Source organism: Chiloscyllium punctatum, chromosome 22 (genome assembly GCF_047496795.1).
Source record: "Chiloscyllium punctatum isolate Juve2018m chromosome 22, sChiPun1.3, whole genome shotgun sequence".
Classification (NCBI taxonomy): Eukaryota; Metazoa; Chordata; class Chondrichthyes; order Orectolobiformes; family Hemiscylliidae; genus Chiloscyllium; species Chiloscyllium punctatum.
The window spans coordinates 58,667,351-58,686,752 of NC_092760.1; the positions used below are offsets into that span (position 1 = coordinate 58,667,351).

At 41.7% G+C, this 19,402-nt stretch overlaps 1 protein-coding gene across 1 annotated transcript in view; it reads left to right on the forward strand.

Moving 5' to 3' along the window:
- LOC140493887 (uncharacterized) overlaps positions 1–19,402 on the forward strand; it is a 115,188-nt gene that overhangs the window by 16,408 nt on the left and 79,378 nt on the right. Inside the window, exons 6-13 of the mRNA XM_072592881.1 lie at positions 1,657–1,737; positions 4,358–4,438; positions 6,287–6,367; positions 7,833–7,913; positions 10,679–10,759; positions 12,593–12,673; positions 14,475–14,555; positions 18,288–18,356. Coding sequence (XP_072448982.1) covers positions 1,657–1,737; positions 4,358–4,438; positions 6,287–6,367; positions 7,833–7,913; positions 10,679–10,759; positions 12,593–12,673; positions 14,475–14,555; positions 18,288–18,356 — 636 coding nt within the window. The remainder of the gene's footprint in view (positions 1–1,656; positions 1,738–4,357; positions 4,439–6,286; positions 6,368–7,832; positions 7,914–10,678; positions 10,760–12,592; positions 12,674–14,474; positions 14,556–18,287; positions 18,357–19,402) is intronic.

Genomic DNA, 19,402 nt, shown 5'->3' on the forward strand with positions numbered 1-19,402 from the left:
GTAAATTGGTATTGACCTGACAGTATGTTTCATCCTTGTCTGTACATCACTGGTGCACTGTACATGTTTGCTACCTGCTGTAATATTTGATTTCAGTGCACTGCCAGTGATATCCATTGGCAGGTCCTTATATTGTAAGAGGCTACAGTTACTTAAAGCAGCTCCTATAGTGGCCTTACATTGTTCCTGCAAAAACTAGTGCAATCAAGTGCAAACTAAACTTATTCTCAGACACTTCTAACAACAATTAAAATGTGTGAGGTAAATCTGCTAAGGTTTTTATGAAGCACTGGAGTAGAGATTGAGGTGGTGAAGTAAAAAAGACCAGGTGTGCTGTGTTCTGTGGGGCATATGTAGTATCCTCACATGCGTTTCAAAGCTGATGGAAACAGAGCAGGTGAATGTCATAATGTCATTCCAAGACCATGACTACTGTTCAAGAAGAACTTCAACAATCCCACTCACTTTATCAATGTGACTGTGTTCACCTCCAAAGGAGATTTCCTGCCAAGTACACCATTAACAACATTCTCTGTATTGCTACCAACTAGCTACCAACAATCAGTGTTGAAATTTCAACTTATCTGCTGAACCCATTCATCACACACTGAACTGTGTGTCAAAACTTGCAGCCACAACCCACAGACCTCAAACACTGGCAGCATTCTGACCATGCAGAGTTCAACTGTTTGTGCACTTTTCAAAAATCTTTCACCATTTGATATGATTCCCCAAAGTACAGAGATTTACCAGAGCTGTGGTCAGCTTTGAAAGATGAAAGTCCTTGGTCTAAAAAGCATGCCTGATCTCAGTTGGAAATGGCGCTGGGGAGAAGTTCTACCTAAATTGTGGTCAGTTTCCTGATGGCAAAAGCCATCCTCATGGTAGTGACAGCATCAGCACTCAGGGGAACCTCAGCCCACCAAGGTCACTGAGGTTAAATGGAGGACTGCTTGGTCTCCATGTGAAATGACTGCTTCAGCCATCAGCAACGCTGGGTCCTATATTGCACAAAAGCAGGTTTACTTACCATATTGTAACTGATGGAGGTCCTCCCTGTTTTCCTAAATATTCACCCCTAAAGACACATCAGAAAGGATCTCTCCTTTTGCTCCTTTGCACTATGGAGCAAACCGTATGTACATCAATCAGCAGATTCTCTGTGTCAGATTATTGTGTGTTGGTCTCCCATGCCACTTCTTGAGAAAATTTCATCTTAGAAATACCAGAACGTCATTGGTTAAAAGATACAGTTTCACAGTTGACATCATTCTGGCAAGGTAAAATTCCCAGCTTCTCAAATTCAAGAACTCATTGCAATTTTGCCTGAAAACTGAACTGATCTATCATTACACCCAATTTCATAGATGCCATAACAGCCGGGGAAGCTAACATTCTAACATCGTCAAATTCAAGAACTGATTGCATTTCAATCTAAGAAAGCCATTCACCTCTCCCTCTAACAAACTGCACAATTTGTACAATGCTTTGACATACCCCACAAATGCATGCCTGGAGCAAAATCATTATTTTTTCATAGAGACAGTTGGACTGAGCACAAATAAGGTTTGTGTGATCAACCATTATCACTGTAGTTTCTACTCCCTTATATTACTGGAGTTATACTGTCTATTTTGTATTTTTGTGATGATGTAGAATCCCTGAATGTCATTAAGCATCAGGAAAATAACGCTGCAAATACAAACCAAGCTGCAGAGGATCCCTCAAATGAGAAAGGTGAGTTGGAAATATGAGCAATTAAATAGGCACAACTCTGAAAATGGAATTTGTTCAGGACCTGATTAATTTGCATTGAAATGACAGTATGTATTTAAACCTTGACTTTGCAAAAGAGGTGTATTGTACATTTTTGCTAGCGGCAATATTACTTGATATCAGTGTGCTATCAACGGCATGCATGTTGTTCATTGGCTGCATGTATCAGCAGGACCTTACATTACAGGGGAGGCGCTGACCGAGTACATTATTGCTGGAATGTTAATCCAGAGACCAAGGTAATATTCTGGGGACTGGGTTCGAATCCCACCATGGCAGATGGTGGTATTTGAATTCAATAAAAATCTGGAACTTATTGTCCAATGAAGATTGGTTCATCTGGTTCACTAATGTCCTTCAGGGAAGGAAACTGTCATCCTTGGCCCATATCCCTCTAAGCCCTTCCTATTCATGTATCCATCCAGATATCTTTTAAATATTGTGATTGTACAAGTTCCACCACTTCCTCTGGCAGCTAATTCCACACACGTACCACCCTCTGCATGAAAAAGTGCCCCTTAGGTCCCTTTTATATCTTTCCCCTCTCACCCTAAACCTATGCCCTCTAGTTCTCCCCACCCCTGGGAAAAGACTTTGCCTCTTTAACCTATCCCTGCCCCTCATGATTTCATAAACCTCCATGAGGTCACCCCTCAGCCTTCGACGCTCCAGAGAAAACAACCCCAGCCTCTTCAGCCTCTCCCTGTAGCTCAAATCCTCCAACCCTGGCAACATCCATGTCAATGTTTTCTGAACCCTTTCAAATTTCACAACATCCTTCTGATAGAATTGCATGTAATATTCCAAAAGTGGTTGAACTAATGTCCTGTACAGCCGCAGCATGACCTCTCAACTCCTTTACTTAATACTCTGACCAATAAAGGAAAGAACACCAAATGTCTTCTTCACTACCCTTTCTATCTGTGACTCTCCTTTCAAGGAGCAATGCACTCCAAGGTCTCTTTGTTCAGCAGCACTCCCGAGGACCTTACCATGAAGTGTATAAGTCCTGCTAAGGTCTGCTTTCCCAAAATGCAACACCTCATATTTATCTAAATTAAACTCTGTCTGCCACTTCTCAGCCCCTTGGCCTTTTGTTCAAGGTCCTGTTGCAATCGGAGGTAACCTTCTTCACTGTCCACGACATCTCTGATATTGGTGTCAGCTGCAAACTTACTAAATATACCTCTTGTGCTCACATCCAAATCATTTATATAAATGATGAAAAGTAGTGGACCCAACACCGATCCTTGTGGCACTCCACTGGTCACAGGCCTCCAGTCTGAAAAATAACCCTCCACCACCACCACCCTCTGTCTTCGTTCTTCGAGCTAGTATTCAAATGGTGAGTTCTTCCTGTATTCCATGAGAGCTAACCTTGCTAACCAGTCTCCCATGGGGAAGCTTGTAGATTGCTTTACTAAAGTCCATATAGATCACATCTACCACTCTGCCCTCATCAATCTTCTTTGTTACTTTTTAAAAAAAACTTTTAAAAGTTTGTGAGACATGACTTCCCATGCACAAAGCCATGTTGATTATCCCGAATCAGTCCTTGCCTTTCGAAATACATGTAAATCCTGTCACTCAGGATTCCCTCCAACAACTTGCCCACCACTGACGTTAGGCTCACTGATCTATAGTTCCTTGGCTTGTCCTTACCACCCTTCTTAAATAATGGTACCATGTTAGCCAAACTACAATTTCCATGTAACCCATGACCAGGTTCCTGATGGCAAAAGACATCTTTGTGTCTGCAACAACATCAGCACTCAGCAGAATCAAGATCACTGGGGCCAAATGGAGGACACGTTGGTCTCCTTCTGAAATGACAGCTCCAGCCATCAGCAACACTGGATCCTACAATGCACCAAAGCAGGTTTCCTTACCACATTGTAAATGGTGGAGGATGTCCATATTCTCCAGAATATTCAGCCTGAAAAATGCTTCAGAAAGCATCTCCCCTTTGGGTCATTTGCAGTCTTGTCGCAAATCCTATGTACGTTATTCAGCACAATTTCTTTGTGTCAGGTTTATGTGGGTTCATTCCACATTCCAGATCTTCAGCAAATTCTCTCATGGAAATGCCAGAACATCATGTTGAAATAGATGCAGTTTACAGTTAACATCATTTGGGCACGGCCAAAATCTGCCTTCTCAAAATAAAGAACTGGTTCCATTTTATTCTAAGAACACCACTGATCTATCCTTACACCAAACTAAATGGTTTATTCAATGATTTAACCACTTCAAAAATTTTCACAAGGGCATGCCACGACCATTTCAATCACCAAGTTATACAATTCTTCATATAATAGTTGACTCAGGTAAACGGATGGCATGAACAGCAGACTGAGGTGTAATACACACAGTGAGCAACAGCTCTGCAATAACTGAGGGAACATTAATGCAGCACTAATCTGAAAAGTAACATCATTTGTCCACAGAGACAGCTGTACTGAATCCAAATAAGGTTTGTGTGAAATCCATGATCACACAAAAGCATTGTCAATGCAGTTTGAACTCAAGCACACTACTTGGTTTACACTGTCTGCTTTCTATTTTGATGCTGATGTTGCAGGATCAGAGAATGAATATGAACGACCTGAAGGCACTGTTGGAAATGGACAGCAAAATGCACAGGATGACTCGAAAGAGAAAGGTGAGTTGCAATCATTTAAAAATGTGAGCAATTAAAAATTAATCAGTGGATGCTGGACCATTCCTATTACATAACAATGGAATTTGTTCAAGACCTGATAAATGGGTATTGAGATGACAGCACATGTTTAAACGTTGCCTTTGCAAATGAAGTGCACTGTACATTATTCCCACCGGTCACATTGCTTGATTTCAGTGTGCTCTCAACAGCATGCATGTTGTTCATTTGTGGCATGCGTCAACAGGTCCTTATATTGCAAGGGGCACAAGTAACTTGAAGACAATTGCCAGTTCCTTCAGTGGACTTACATTGTCACTGCATATATGAGTGCAATCACTTGTAAAACAAACATGTGCTCTTACACATTCACCAATGGTGATAAAGTCTGAGGTAGCGTGCAGAAATGTTTTCACTTGGCAGTGGTTTTGAGATGTGGGTGGAGAAATTATAAAGGAGGGATGTGCTATCCTCTGCGAGGAGCACGTGGTATCTACACAGGTGTTTAGAAACCGATGGAAGCAGAGCAGTTGAAGGTAGCAATGTCACTGCAAGACCATGAATGCTGTTCAGGAAAATCTTTAACAATCTCATGCAGTGACTGAGTTCATGTAGAGAAGCGATTTCATCCCAATCACACCATTCAACATAGCCCCATCATGCACCTCCCAACAATCAGTCCTCAAATCCAAAACTTGTCTAGTTAACTCCTTAATCACTCACTTAACACTGTGCCAAAACTTGCACAAACATCCTAAAGCCCTCAAACACTGGCAGCTATTCAAGCATGCAGTGTTCAAGTGTTTCCACACATTTCAACGACCATTTATCATTTGATATGATTTACCAAAGTACAGAGATTTCCCAGAGCTGTGGCCAACCATACAAGGTGAAAGCCCTTGGTCTAGAAATCAGTGCCAATCAGTTTTCATGGACTCAAAGGGAAATATGTACAATTTCCACATAGCCCATGACTGACTTCCTGATGGCAAAAGCCATCTTTGTGTCTGTGACAGTGTCAGCACTCAGGGGAACCTTACCCCACCAAGATCACTGGAGTCGAAATGGGGACAGGTTGGTCTCCTTGTGAAATGACAGCTTCATCCATCAGCAACACTGGGTCCTTCATTGCATCAAAGCAGCTTTCCTTACCACATTGTACCTGGTGGAGTTCCTCCCTGTTCTGCAGAATATTCAAACTGAAACGCCCTTCAGAAAGCATCTCCACTTTTTGCCCTTTGCACTATTGTTGCAAATCCTATGTACACCATTCAGCACAATTCCTTTGTGTCAGATTTTTGTGTGCTCACTCCACCACATGTCAGGTCTTCAGAAAATTCCATCCTGGATACGCCAGAACATCATTTTTAAAAGGTTGCAGTTTACAGTTGACATGATTTAGGCAAGATATAATCTGCCTTCTCAAATTGCATTACATTTTTGATTGCATGTTTTTCTATGAACTTCACTGATCTATCCTTACAATCAACTAAATGATTGATTCAATGATTTAACCACTTCAAAATATTTCACAAGTGCATGCCAGGACCATTTCAATCACCAAGTTGGAGAATTCTTCATACAATAATTGACTCAGGTAAACGGATGGCATGAACAGAAGACTAGGGCGTAATACACACAGTGAGCAACAGCTTTGTCAATAAATGAGAGAACATTAATGCAGCACGAATCTGAAAGGTGCATCATTTGTCCATAGGGACAGCTGCACTGAAGTCAAAAAAGGTTTGTGTGAAATTCATGATTGCACAAAAGCATTGTCAATGCAGTTCAAAATTGCAAGCACTGTTGGGTTTACACCATCTGCTTTATATTTTGATGCTGATGATGCAGGATCACAGAATGAATTGAAACAACCTGAAGTCATTGTTGGGAATGGACAACAAAATGTGGAGGATGACTCAAAAGAGAAAGGTGAGTCGCTCCAGTTTAAAAATGCTCACAGTTCAACGGTAATCATCACTAATTGAACACTGTGCCAATACTTGCACAACGATCTTAAACACAGGTGTTTAGAAGCCGATGGAAGCAGAGCAGGTGAAGGTCGCAATGTCGTTTCAAGACTATGAATGCTGTTCAAGAAAATCTTTAACAGTCTCACTCAAGTTATTGATGTGACTTAGTTCATGTAGAGGGGGTGTTTCATCCCAATTGCACTATTCACTACATCCCCATCCTTTAAACCCAACAATCAGTCCTCAAACCCAAGCTTGGCTGATGAAATCCTTAATCACTAATTGAACACTGTGCCAACAATTGCACAAACATCTTAAAACCCTCAAACACTGGCAGCTATACAAGCATGCAGTGTTCAAGTGTTTCCACACTTTTGAATGCCCTTTCATCCTTTGATATGATTGCCCAAAGTACAGAGATTTCCCAGAGCTGTGGCCAACTATACAAGGTGAAAGCCCTTGGTCTAGAAATCAGTGCCATTCAATATGTATGTCCTCAAAGGGAGATATGTACAATTGCCACATAATCCATGACCAGGTTCCTGATGGCAAAAGCCATCTTTATGTCTGTGACAGCATCAGCACTCAGGGGGACCTTACCCCAGCAAGACCACAGGGGCCAAAATGCAGACAGCTTGGTCTGTTATGAAATGACAGCTTCAGCCATCAGCAGCACTGGGTCCGACATTGCATCAAAGCAGATTTACTTACCACATTGTACCTGGTGGAGTTCCTCCCTGTTCTCCAGAACATTCAAACTGAAACAGCCTTCAGAAAGCATCTCTACGTTTTGTCCTTTGCACTATTGTTACAAATCCTGTGAACATTATTCAGCACAATTTCTTTCTGTCAGATTTTTGTGTGCTCACTCCAGCACACGCCAGGTCTTCAGCAAATTCTATCCTGGAAATGCCAGAACATCATGTTTAAAAAGATGCAGATTACAGTTGACATGATTTGGGCAAGGCCAAAATATGCCTTCTCAAATTCAGGAACTGATTGAATTTTCTTCTGAGAACTATCCCTATCCTTGAGAACTATCCTTGATCTATCCTTAAACCCAACCAAATGATTTATTCAATGAATTAACCACTTCAAACATTTCACAAGTGCATGCCAGGATCATTTCAATCACCAAGTTGTGGAATTCATCATACAATAGTTGCCTCAGGTAAATGGATGGCATGAAGAGAAAACGAGGGCATAATACACACAGTGAGCAACAGCTCTGCAAAAATTGAGAGAACATTAATGCAGCACTAATCTGAAAAGTAGTATCATTTGTCCATAGAGACAGCTGCATTCAACTCAAGTAACATTTGTGTGGAATTCATTATCACACAAAAGCATTTTCAATGCAGTTCAAACTTGCAACAGTACTGGGTTTATACCGTCTGTTTTATATTTTACTGATGATGATGCAGGACCACAGAATGAATATAAACAGCCTGAAGACACTGTTGGAAATGGACAACAAAATAAAGAGGATGACTCAAAAGAGAAAGGTGAGTTGCTCCAATTTAGCAATGTGAGAAATTAAAATGTAATCATCTGGGTGCTAGACCTGACCTCACACAAACCTCTGACAATGAAATTTCTTCAAATTGCCTTAACTAGTATTGAGATGACAGTGCGTGTTTCAACTTTGCCTTTACAAATGAGTTGTACTACATATTCGCACCTGCCACATTGCTTGAATTCAGTGAGCGCTAAACATAGAGTCATAGAGAGTCATAGAGATGTACAGCATGGAAACAGACCATTCGGTTAAACTCATCCCTACCAGATATCACAACCCAATCTCGTCCCAACTGCCAGCACATGGCCCATATCCCCCAAACCCTTCCTATTCATATACCCATCCAAATGCCTTTTAAATGTTGCAATTGTACTAGCCTCCACCACGTCCTCGGGCAGTTCATCCCAGACACGTACCACCCTCTGAGTGAAAAAGTTGTGCCTTAGGTCTCTTTTATATCTTTCTCCTCTCACGCTATACCTATGCCCTCTAGTTCTGGCCTCCCCCAACCCAGGGAAGTCACTATGTCTATTTATCGTATCCACGCCCCCATAATTTTATAAACCTCTACAACGTCACCCCTCAGCCTCCAACATTCCAGGGAAAATAGCCCTCGCCTGTTCAACCTCCCCCGATAGCTCAAATTCTCCAACCCTGGCAACATCCTTGTAAATCTTTTCTAAACCCTTTCAAGTTTCACAACATCTTTCCGATAGGAAGGAGACCAGAATTGCATGCAATATTCCAACAGTGGCCAAACCAATGTCCTGTACAGCCACAACATGACCTCCCAACTCCTGTACACAATACTTTGACCAATAAAGGAAAGCATGCCAAACGCCGCCTTCACTGTCCTATCTTCCTGCAAATCCACTTTCAAGGATTATGAACCTGCACTCCAAGGTCTGTTTGTTCAGCCACCCTCCCTCAGACCTTACCATTAAGTGTATAAGTCCTGCTAAGATTTGCTTTCCCAAAATGCAGCACCTCACATGTATCTAAATTAAACTTCATCTGCCACTCCTCAGCCCATTGGCCCATCTGATCAAGATCCCATTGTAATCTGAGGTAATCTTCTTTGCTGTCCACTACACCTCCAATTCTGGTGTTATCAGCAAACTCACTAACCATACCTCTTATGCTCACAACCAAATCATTGATACAAATGACAAACAGTGATGGATCCAACACTGATCCTTGTGGCACTCCACTGGTCACAGGCCTCCAGTCTGGAAAACAACCTTCCACCACCACCCTCTGTCATCTACCTTTGAGCCAGTTCTGTATCCAAATGGCAAGTTCCCCCTGCATTCCATGAGATTTAAGTTTGCTAATCAGTCTCCCATGGGGAACCTTGTTGAACACCTTACTGGAGTCCATATAGATCACATCCACTGTTCTGCCCTCATCAATCCTCTTTGTTACTTCTCCAAACAACTCAATCAAGTTTGTGAGACATGATATCCCATGCATAAATCCATGTTGACTATCCCTAATCAGTCCTTGCCTTTCCAAATACATGTACATCCTGTCCTTCAGGATTCCCGCCAACAACCTGCCCACAACCGAGGACAGGCTCACTGGTCTATTGTTCCCTGGCTTGTCCTTACCACTTTCTTAAACAGTGGCGCCACGTTAGCCAACCTCCAGCCACACTGGAACACTGTGCCAAAACCGGCACACACTACCTATGGCCCTCAAACACTGGCAGCTATTCAAGCATGCAGTGTTTAACTGTTTCTACACATTTCAATGATCTTTCATCATTTGATATGATTTCCCAAAGAACAGAGATTTCTCAGAGCTGTGGTCAGCTTTACAAGATGAAAGCCCTTAGTTTAGAAATCAGTGCCATTCAATAAGCATGGACTAAAAGGGAAAAATATACAAATTCCATGTAACCCATGAGCAGGTTCCTGATGGTAAAAGCCATTTTCATGGTTATGACAGCATCAGCATTCAGGATAACCTTACCCACCAAGATCAATGGAGTCGAATTGTAGGTTGGTCTCCTTGTGAAATGAGATCTTTAGCCATTAGCAGCATTGAGTCCTATATTCCGCTGTAGCATGTTTACGGACCTACGTTTGTGGAGGACCTCCGTGTTTTCCAGAATTTTCAGCCTGGAACCCTCATCAGAAAACATCTCCCTGTTTGGTCGACTGCACTATTGTTGCAAATGCTGTTTACGTTAGTCAGCAAAACTTCTATGAGTCAGATTTTTGTGTGCTCAGTTCCCAGTCTAGGTCTTGAGCAAATTCCATCTTGGAAGTGCAAGAACATCATATTTTTAAAAATGCAGTGTCATAATTAACATTGTTTGGATATGGAAAAAACCTGCCATTTCAAATTCAAGAACTGATTGCATTTTCTTCTGAGAACTCCACTGATCTATCCTTACAACTAACTAAATGATTTATTCAATGGTTTCACAAGTGCATGCCAGGACCATTTCAATCACAGAGTTACAGAATTCATCATACAATAGTTGACTCAAGTAAATGGATGGCTTGAACGGAAGTCTAGGGTGTAATCTATACAGTGAGCCACAGCTCTGTAATAATTGAAAGAACATAAATGAAGCACTAATCTGAAAAGTAGCATCATTTGTCCACAGAGACAGCTGCACTGAGCTCAAGTAAGGTTTGTGTGAAATTCATGATCACACAAAAGCATTGTCAATGCAGTTAATACTTGCAAACATTGCTGTGTTCACACCGTCTATTTTAAATTTTGATGATGATGATGCAGGACCACAGAGTTTCTCTGAACAACCTGAAGACACTGTTGGAAATGCACAACAAAATGCAAAGGATGACTCAAAAGATGAAGGTGAGTTGCAACAGTCTAAAAATGTGAGCAATTCAAACGTGATTATCTGGGTGCAAAACCTGACCTGATCCATAACTCTGACATTTGTTCAAGCCGTGGTTTTGAGATGGCAGTACATGTTTAAATGTTGCCTTTGCAAGTGAAGTGTACTGTACATTATTCCTGCCCGTTGCATTTCTTGATTTCAATGTGCTCTCAACTGCATTCATGTTGTTCATTGGTGGCAGGCATCAGTAGGCCCTCATATTCCAATGGGCAAAAGTCACTTCAAGAGAATCTCCAGCCCCTTAAGTAGCCTTACATTGTCACTACACAAATTAGTGCAATCACTTGTAAAACAAAGATGTGCTCTGACACATCCATCAATGGTTTAAAAAGTCTGAGGTAGCGTGCATAAGATTTCACGAGACATTGGGTTTGACAACAAGAAGGAGAATGTTAAAAACGAGGAATTATCTGCCCTCTGAGAGGAGCATGGGGTATCTACACAGGTGTTTAGGAGCTAATGTAAGCAGAGTAGGTGAATTTTGCAATGTCATTTCAAGACTATGAATGCTGTTCAGGAAAATTATGAACAATCGCACTAAAGATGTTGATGTGATTGTGTTCATGTAGAGAAGCCATTTCATCCAAATCACACCATTTACCATACCTGCATCATCCAATACCCAACAATCAGTCCTCAAATCTAAACTTGTCTGATTAACTCCTTAGTCACACACTGAACACTGTGCTAAAGGCAGCACACACTACCAATGGCCCTCAAACACTTACAATTATTCGAGCAAGTGTTTCTATACATTTCAATGACCTTTCATCCTTTGACATGATTTCCCAAAGTACAGAGATTTCCCAGAGCTGTAGTCCGCTATGGGAGTTAAAAGCCCTTAATTTAGAAATCAGTGCCATTCAATATGCATGGACTCAAAGGGAAATATGTACAATTGCCACGTAATCCATGACCAGGTTCCTGATGGCAAAAGCCACCTTTGTGTCTGCGATAGCATCAACACTCAGGGGAACCGTAACCCAACAAGATCAATGAAGGCAAATGGGGACAGGTTGGTTTCTTTGTGAAATGACAGCTTTAGTCATCAGCAACGCTGGGTCCTACACATTGCACCAAAGCAGATTTACTTTGCACATTGTACATGGTGGAATCCCTCCCTGTTCTCCACATATCCAAACTGAAACAGCCTTCAGAAAGCATCTCCACTTGTCATCCTTTACAGTACTGTTGCAAATCCTATGTACATTACTCAGCACAATTTCTGTATGTTAAATTTTTGTGTGCACACCCAACATGCCAGGTCTTCAGCAAATTCCATCTTGGAAATGCCAATATATCATTTTTAAAAAGACAACGATTCACAGTTGACACAATATGGGCAAGGTAAAAATCTGCCTTCTCAAATTCAAGAACTGATTGCATTTTCTCCTGTGAATTCCACTGATCTATCCTTACACCAAACCAAATGATTTATTCAATTATTTAACCACTTCCAGACATTTCACAAGTGCATGCCAGGACAACTTCAATCAACAAGTTGTAGAATTCTTCATAAAATAGTTGACTCAGGTAAACAGATGGCAGGAACAATAGACTGGGGCGTAATACACTCAGTGAGCAACAGCTCTGCAATAACTGAGAGAACATTAATGCAGCACTAATCTGAAAAGTAACATCATTTGTCCACATAGATAGCTGCACTGAATCCAAATAAGGTTTGTGTGAAATTCATGATCACACAAAAGCATTGTCAATGCAGTTTGAACTCAAGCACACTACTTGGTTTACACTGTCTGCTTTCAATTTTGATGCTGATGTTGCAGGATCAGAGAATGAATATGAACGACCTGAAGGCACTGTTGGAAATGGACAGCAAAATGCACAGGATGACTCGAAAGAGAAACGTGAGTTGCAATCATTTAAAAATGTGAGCAATTAAAAATTAATCAGTGGATGCTGGACCATTCCTATTACATAACAATGGAATTTGTTCAAGACCTGAAAAATGGGTATTGAGATGACAGCACATGTTTAAACGTTGCCTTTGCAAATGAAGTGCACTGTACATTATTCCCACCGGTCACATTGCTTGATTTCAGTGTGCTCTCAACAGCATGCATGTTGTTCATTTGTGACATGCATCAACAGGTCCTTATATTGCAAGGGGCACAAGTTACTTGAAGACAATTGCCAGTTCCTTCAGTGGACTTACATTGTCACTGCATATCACCAATGGTGATAAAGTCTGAGGTAGCGTGCAGAAAGGTTTTCACTTGGCAGTGGTTTTGAGATGTGGGTGGAGAAATTATAAAGGAGGGATGGGCTATCCTCTGCGAGGAGCACGTGGTATCTACACAGGTGTTTAGAGACCGGTGGAAGCAGAGCAGTTGAAGGTAGCAATGTCACTGCAAGACCATGAATGCTGTTCAGGAAAATCTTTAACAATCTCAATCAGTGACTGAGTTCATGTAGGGAGGCGATTTCATCCCATTCACACCATTCAACATAGCCCCATCATGCACCTCCCAACAATCAGTCCTCAAATCCAAAACTTGTCTAGTTAACTCCTTAATCACTCACTTAACACTGAGCCAAAACTTGCACAAACATCCTAAAGCCCTCAAACACTGGCATCTATTCAAGCATGCAGTGTTCAAGTGTTTCCACACATTTCAACGACCATTTATCATTTGATATGATTTACCAAAGTACAGAGATTTCCCAGAGCTGTGGCCAACCATACAAGGTGAAAGCCCTTGGTCTAGAAATCAGTGCCATTCAATATGCATGTCCTCAAAGGGAAATATGTACAATTGCCACATAATCCATGACCAGGTTCCTGATGGCAAAAGCCATCTTTGTGTCTGTGACAGCATCAGCACTCAGGAGGACCTTACCCCAGCAAGACCACAGGGGCCAAAATGCAGACAGTTTGGTCTCTTATGAAATGACAGCTTCAGCCATCAGCAGCACTGGGTCCGACATTGCATCAAAGCAGGTTTACTTACCACATTGTACCTGGTGGAGTTCCTCCCTGTTCTCCAGAATATTCAAACTGAAACAGCCTTCAGAAAGCATCTCCACGTTTTGTCCTTTGCACTATTGTTACAAATCCTGTGAACATTATTCAGCACAATTTCTTTCTGTCAGATTTTTGTGTGCTCACTCCAGTACACGTCAGGTCTTCAGCAAATTCTATCCTGGAAATGCCAGAACATCATGTTTAAAAAGATACAGATTAAAGTTGACATGATTTGGGCAAGGCCAAAATATGCCTTCTCAAATTCAGGAACTGATTGAATTTTCTTCTGAGAACTATCCTTATCCTTGGGAACTATCCTTGATCTATCCTTATACCCAACCAAATGATTTATTCAATGAATTAACCACTTCAAACATTTCACAAGGGCATGCCAGGATCATTTCAATCACCAAGTTGTGGAATTCATCATACAATAGTTGCCTCAGGTAAATGGATGGCATGAACAGAAGACAAGGACATAATACACACAGTGAGCAACAGCTCTGCAAAAATTGAAAGAACATTAAATCAGCACTAATCTGAAAAGTAGCATCATTTGTCCATAGGGACAGCTGCACTGAACTCAAGTAACATTTGTGTGGAATTCATGATCACACAAAAGCATTTTCAATGCAGTTCTGGGTTTATACTGTCTGTTTTATATTTTACTGGTGATGATGCAGGACCACGGAATGAATATAAACAGCCTAAAGACACTGTTGGAAATGGACAACAAAATAAAGAGGATGACTCAAAAGAGAAAGGTGAGTTGCTCCTATTTAGCAACGTGAGAAATTAAAAAGTAATCATCTGGGTGCTGGACATGACCTCACACAATGGAATTTTTTCAAGACTGGCTTAACTGGTATTGAGATGACAGCGCGTGTTTCAACTTTGCCTTTACAAATGAGTTGTACTACATTTTTCGCAGCTGCCACATTGCTTGAATTCAGTGAGCGTGAAACATAGAGTCATAGAGAGTCATAGAGATGTACAGCATGGAAACAGACCCCTCGGTCCAACCCATCCATGCTGACCAGATATCCCAATCCAATCTAGTCCCACCTGCCAGCACCCAGCCCATATCCCTCCAAACCCTTCCTATTCTTATACCCATCCAAATGCCTTTTAAATGTTGCTATTGTACCAGCCTCCATCACTTCCTCTGGCAGCTCAATCCACACAAGTATTACCCTCTGAGTGAAAAAATTGCTCCTTAGGTCTCTTTTATATCTTTCCCCTCTCACCCTATACCTATGCCCTCTAGTTCTGGACTCCCCGACCCCAGGGAAAAGACTTAGCCTATTTACTCTATACATGCCCCTTGTAATTTTATAAACCTCTATAAGGTCACCCCTCAGCCTCTGACACTCCAGGGAAAACAGCCCCAGCCAGTTCAGCCCCTTCCTATAGCTCAAATCCTACAAACCTGGCAACATCCTTGTTAATCTTTTCTGAACCGTTTCAAGTTTCACAACATCTTTTCAAAACGAAGGAGACCAGAATTGCACGCAATATTCCAACAGTGGCCTAACCAATGTCCTGTACAGCCGCAACATGACCTGCCAACTCCTATACTCAATACTCTGACCAATAAAGGAAAGCATACCAAATGCCTTCACTATCCTATCCCCACTTTCAAGCAGCTATGAACCTGCACTCCAAGGTCTCTTTGTTCAGCCACCCTTCCTCGGACCTTACCATAAAGTGTATAAGTCCTGCTAAGATTTGCTTTCCCAAAATGCAGCACCTCACATTTATCTAAATTAAACTTCATCTGGCACTCCTCAGCTCATTGACTCATGTGATCAAGATCCCATTATAATCTGAGGTAATCTTCTTTGCTGTCCACTACACCTCCAATTTTGGTGTCATCAGCAAACTCACTAACTGTATCACTTACACTCACATCCAAATCATTGATATAAATGACAACCAGTGATGGACCCAACACCGATCCTTGTGACACTCCACTGGTCACAGGCCTCCAGTCTGGAAAACAACTCTCCATCACCACCCTCTGTCTTCTACTCTTGAGCCAGTTCTGTATCCAAATAGCAAGTCCCCACTGCATTCCATGAGATTTAACCTTGCTAATCAGTCTCCCATGGGAAACCTTGTTGAATGCCTTACTGAAGTCCATATAGATCACATCCACTGTTCTGCCCTCATCAATCCTCTTTGTTACTTCTTCAAAAAACTCAACCAAGTTTGTGAGACATGATTTTCCATGCATAAATCCATGTTGACTATCCCTAATCAGTCCTTGCCTTTCCAAATACATGTACATCCTGTCCCTCAGGATTCCTGCCAACATTTGCCCACTACCGAGGTCTATAGTTCCCTGGCTTGTCCTTACCACCTTTCTTAAACAGTGGCACCACGTTAGCCAACTCCCAGTTTTCCGGCACTTTACCTGTGACTATCGATGATACAAATATCTCAGTAAAAGGCCCGGCAATCACTTCCGTAGCTTCCCACAGAGTTCTATAGCACGCCTGATCAGGTCCTGGGGATTTATCCACTTTTATGTGTTTCAAGATTTCCAGCACTTCCTCCTCTGTAATATGGACATTTTTCAAGATGTCACCATGTATTTCCCGACCTTTTATATCTTCCATGTCCTTTTCCACAGTAAATACTGGTGCAAAATACTCGTTCAGTATCTGCCCCATTTTCTGCAGCTCCATGCAAAGGCCGCCTTGCTGATCTTTGAGGGACCCTATTCTCACCCTAGTTACCCTTTTGTCCTTAATGTATTTATAAAAACCGTTTGGATTTTCCTTAACTTTATTTGCCAAAGCTATCTCATGTTCCCTTTTTGCCCTCCTGATTTCTCTCTTACGTATACTCCTACTGCCTTTATCCTCTTCTAAGGATTCATTCGATCTATCCTGTCTATGTTGTTCATTGCTGGCATGCATCAGCAGGCCCTTATATTACAAGGGTCAAAAGTTACTTGAAATGAATCTCCAGCCTTACATTGTCACTGCACAAATTAGTACAGTCACTTGGAAAACAAACATATGGTCTGCCAGTTACACGAATGGTTAAAATGTCTGAGGTAGCATGCACAAAGGTTTTTTTTCTCGGCAGTGGACTTGAGAAATTAAAAAGAAGGGATGTGCTATCCTCTGAGAGGAGCATGTGGTATCCACACGGGTGTTTAGAATGAAAGCAGAGCAGGTGAATGTGGTAATGTCATTCCAAGACCATGACTGCTGTTCAGGAATACCGTTAATAATCTCCTTCACGTTGTGGATGTGATTGTGTTCATGTAGAGAGACCACTTCATCCTAACCACACCATTCACCACATCCCCATCATCCAGCTCCCAACAATCAGTCCTCAAAACCATATTTGTATGATTAACTGCTTAGTCACACTGGAACACTGTGCCAAAACCGGCACACACTACCTATGGCCCTCAAACACTGGCAGCTATTCAAGCATGCAGTGTTCAACTGTTTCTACAGATTTCAATGACCTTTCATCATTTGATATGACTACCCAATGTACAGAGATTTCCCAGAGCTGTCGTCAGCTATGCAAGATGAAAGCACTTGGTCTAGAAATCAGTGCTAGTCAATTTTCATGGACTCAAAGGGAAATATGCACAATTTCCACATAGCCCAAGACCAGGTTCCTGATGGCAAAAGCCATCTTCGTGTCTGTGACAGCACCAGCACTCAGGTGAACCTTACCCCACCAAGAGCCAAGATGTCGAATTGCAGACAGGCTGGTCTCCTTGAGAAATGACAGCTTCAGCCATCAGCAACACTGTGTTCTACATTGTATCAAAGCAGGTTGACTTATCACGTTGTACCTAGTGGAGTTCCTCCCTGTTCTGCAGAATATTCAAACTGAAACAGCCTTCAGAAAGCATCTCCACTTTTCGTCCTTTGCACTATTGTTGCAAATCCTATGTACACTATTCATCACAGTTCCTTTGTGTGCTCACTCCACCTAATGCCAGTCTTCTGCAAATTCCATCCTGGAAACGCCAGAACATCATGTTTAAAAGGTTCCAGTTTACAGTTGACGTGATTTGGGCAAGATAAAAATCTGCCTTCTCAAATTCAAGAACTGATTGCATTTTCTCCTGTGAACTCCACGGATCTATCCTTACACCAAACGAAATGATTTATTCACTGATTTAACCAGTTCCAGACATTTCACAAGTGCATGCTAGGACCATTTTAATCACCAAATTGGAGAATTCTTCATACAGTAGTTGACTCAGGTAACCGGATGGAATGGAGAGCAGACTGGGGTGTAATATACACAATGAGCAAAGCTCTGCAATAATTGAGAGGACATTAATGCAGCACTAATCTGAAAGGTAGCATCATTTGTCCATAGGAACAGCTGCACTGAGCTCAAATATGGTTTGTGTGAAATTCATGATCACACAAAAGCATAACTAATGCAGTTCAAAGTTGCAAACATTGCTGGGTTTACATTGTCTGCTTTATATTTTGATGCTGATGATGCAGGATCACAGAATGAATTGAAACAACCTGAAGTCACTGTTGGGAATGTGGAGGATGACTCAAAAGAGAAAGGTGAGTTGCTCCAGTTTAAAAAATGCTCACAGTTCAACTGTAATCATCTGGTTGAAAGGTGTGAACTAATGCATAACTCTGACAGGGGAGTTTGTTCAAGATCTGATAAATCTGTATTGAGATGACTGCATGCGGTTAAACGTTGCCTTTGCAAATGAGGTTCACAGTAAATTATTCCCGCTTGCCACATTACTTGATTTCAGTGTGTTCTGAACGGCATGCATGTTGTTCATCGAGCGCAGGCATCAGCAGGTATTCATATTACAAGGGGCAAAAGTTACTTCAAGAGGATCTCAAGCTCCTTTACTGGCCTTACATTGTCATGATACAAATTAGTGCAGACACTGGTAAAACAAACAGATGCTCTCACACTACCATGAATAATTCAAAAGTCTGAGATAGCATGCACAAGGTTTTTCTCTAGGCATTGGGCTTGAGATCCAGATGGAGAATGTTAAAAGCAGGGATGTGCTGTCCTCTGAGGGTTGCACATTGTATCCACACAGGTGTTTAGAAGCCGATGGAAGCAGAGCAGGTGAAGGTCGCAATGCCGTTCCAAGACTATGAATGCTGTTCAGAAAAATCTTTAACAATCTCACTCAAGTTTTTGATGTGACTTAGTTCATGTAGAGGGGGCGTTTCATCCCAATTGCACTATTCACTACATCCCCATCCTTTAAACCCAACAATCAGTCCTCAAACCCAAGCTTGGCTGATGAAATCCTTAATCACTAATTGAACACTGTGCCAACAATTGCACAAACATCTTAAAACCCTCAAACACTGGCAGCTATACAAGCATGCAGTGTTCAAGTGTTTCCACACTTTTGAATGCCCTTTCATCCTTTGATATGATTGCCCAAAGTACATAGATTTCCCAGAGCTGTGGCCAACTATACAAGGTGAAAGCCCTTGGTCTAGAAATCAGTGCCATTCAATATGCATGTCGTCAAAGGGAAATATGTACAATTGCCACATAATCCATAACCAGGTTCCTGATGACAAAAGCCATCTTTGTGTCTGTGACAGCATCAGCACTCAGGGGG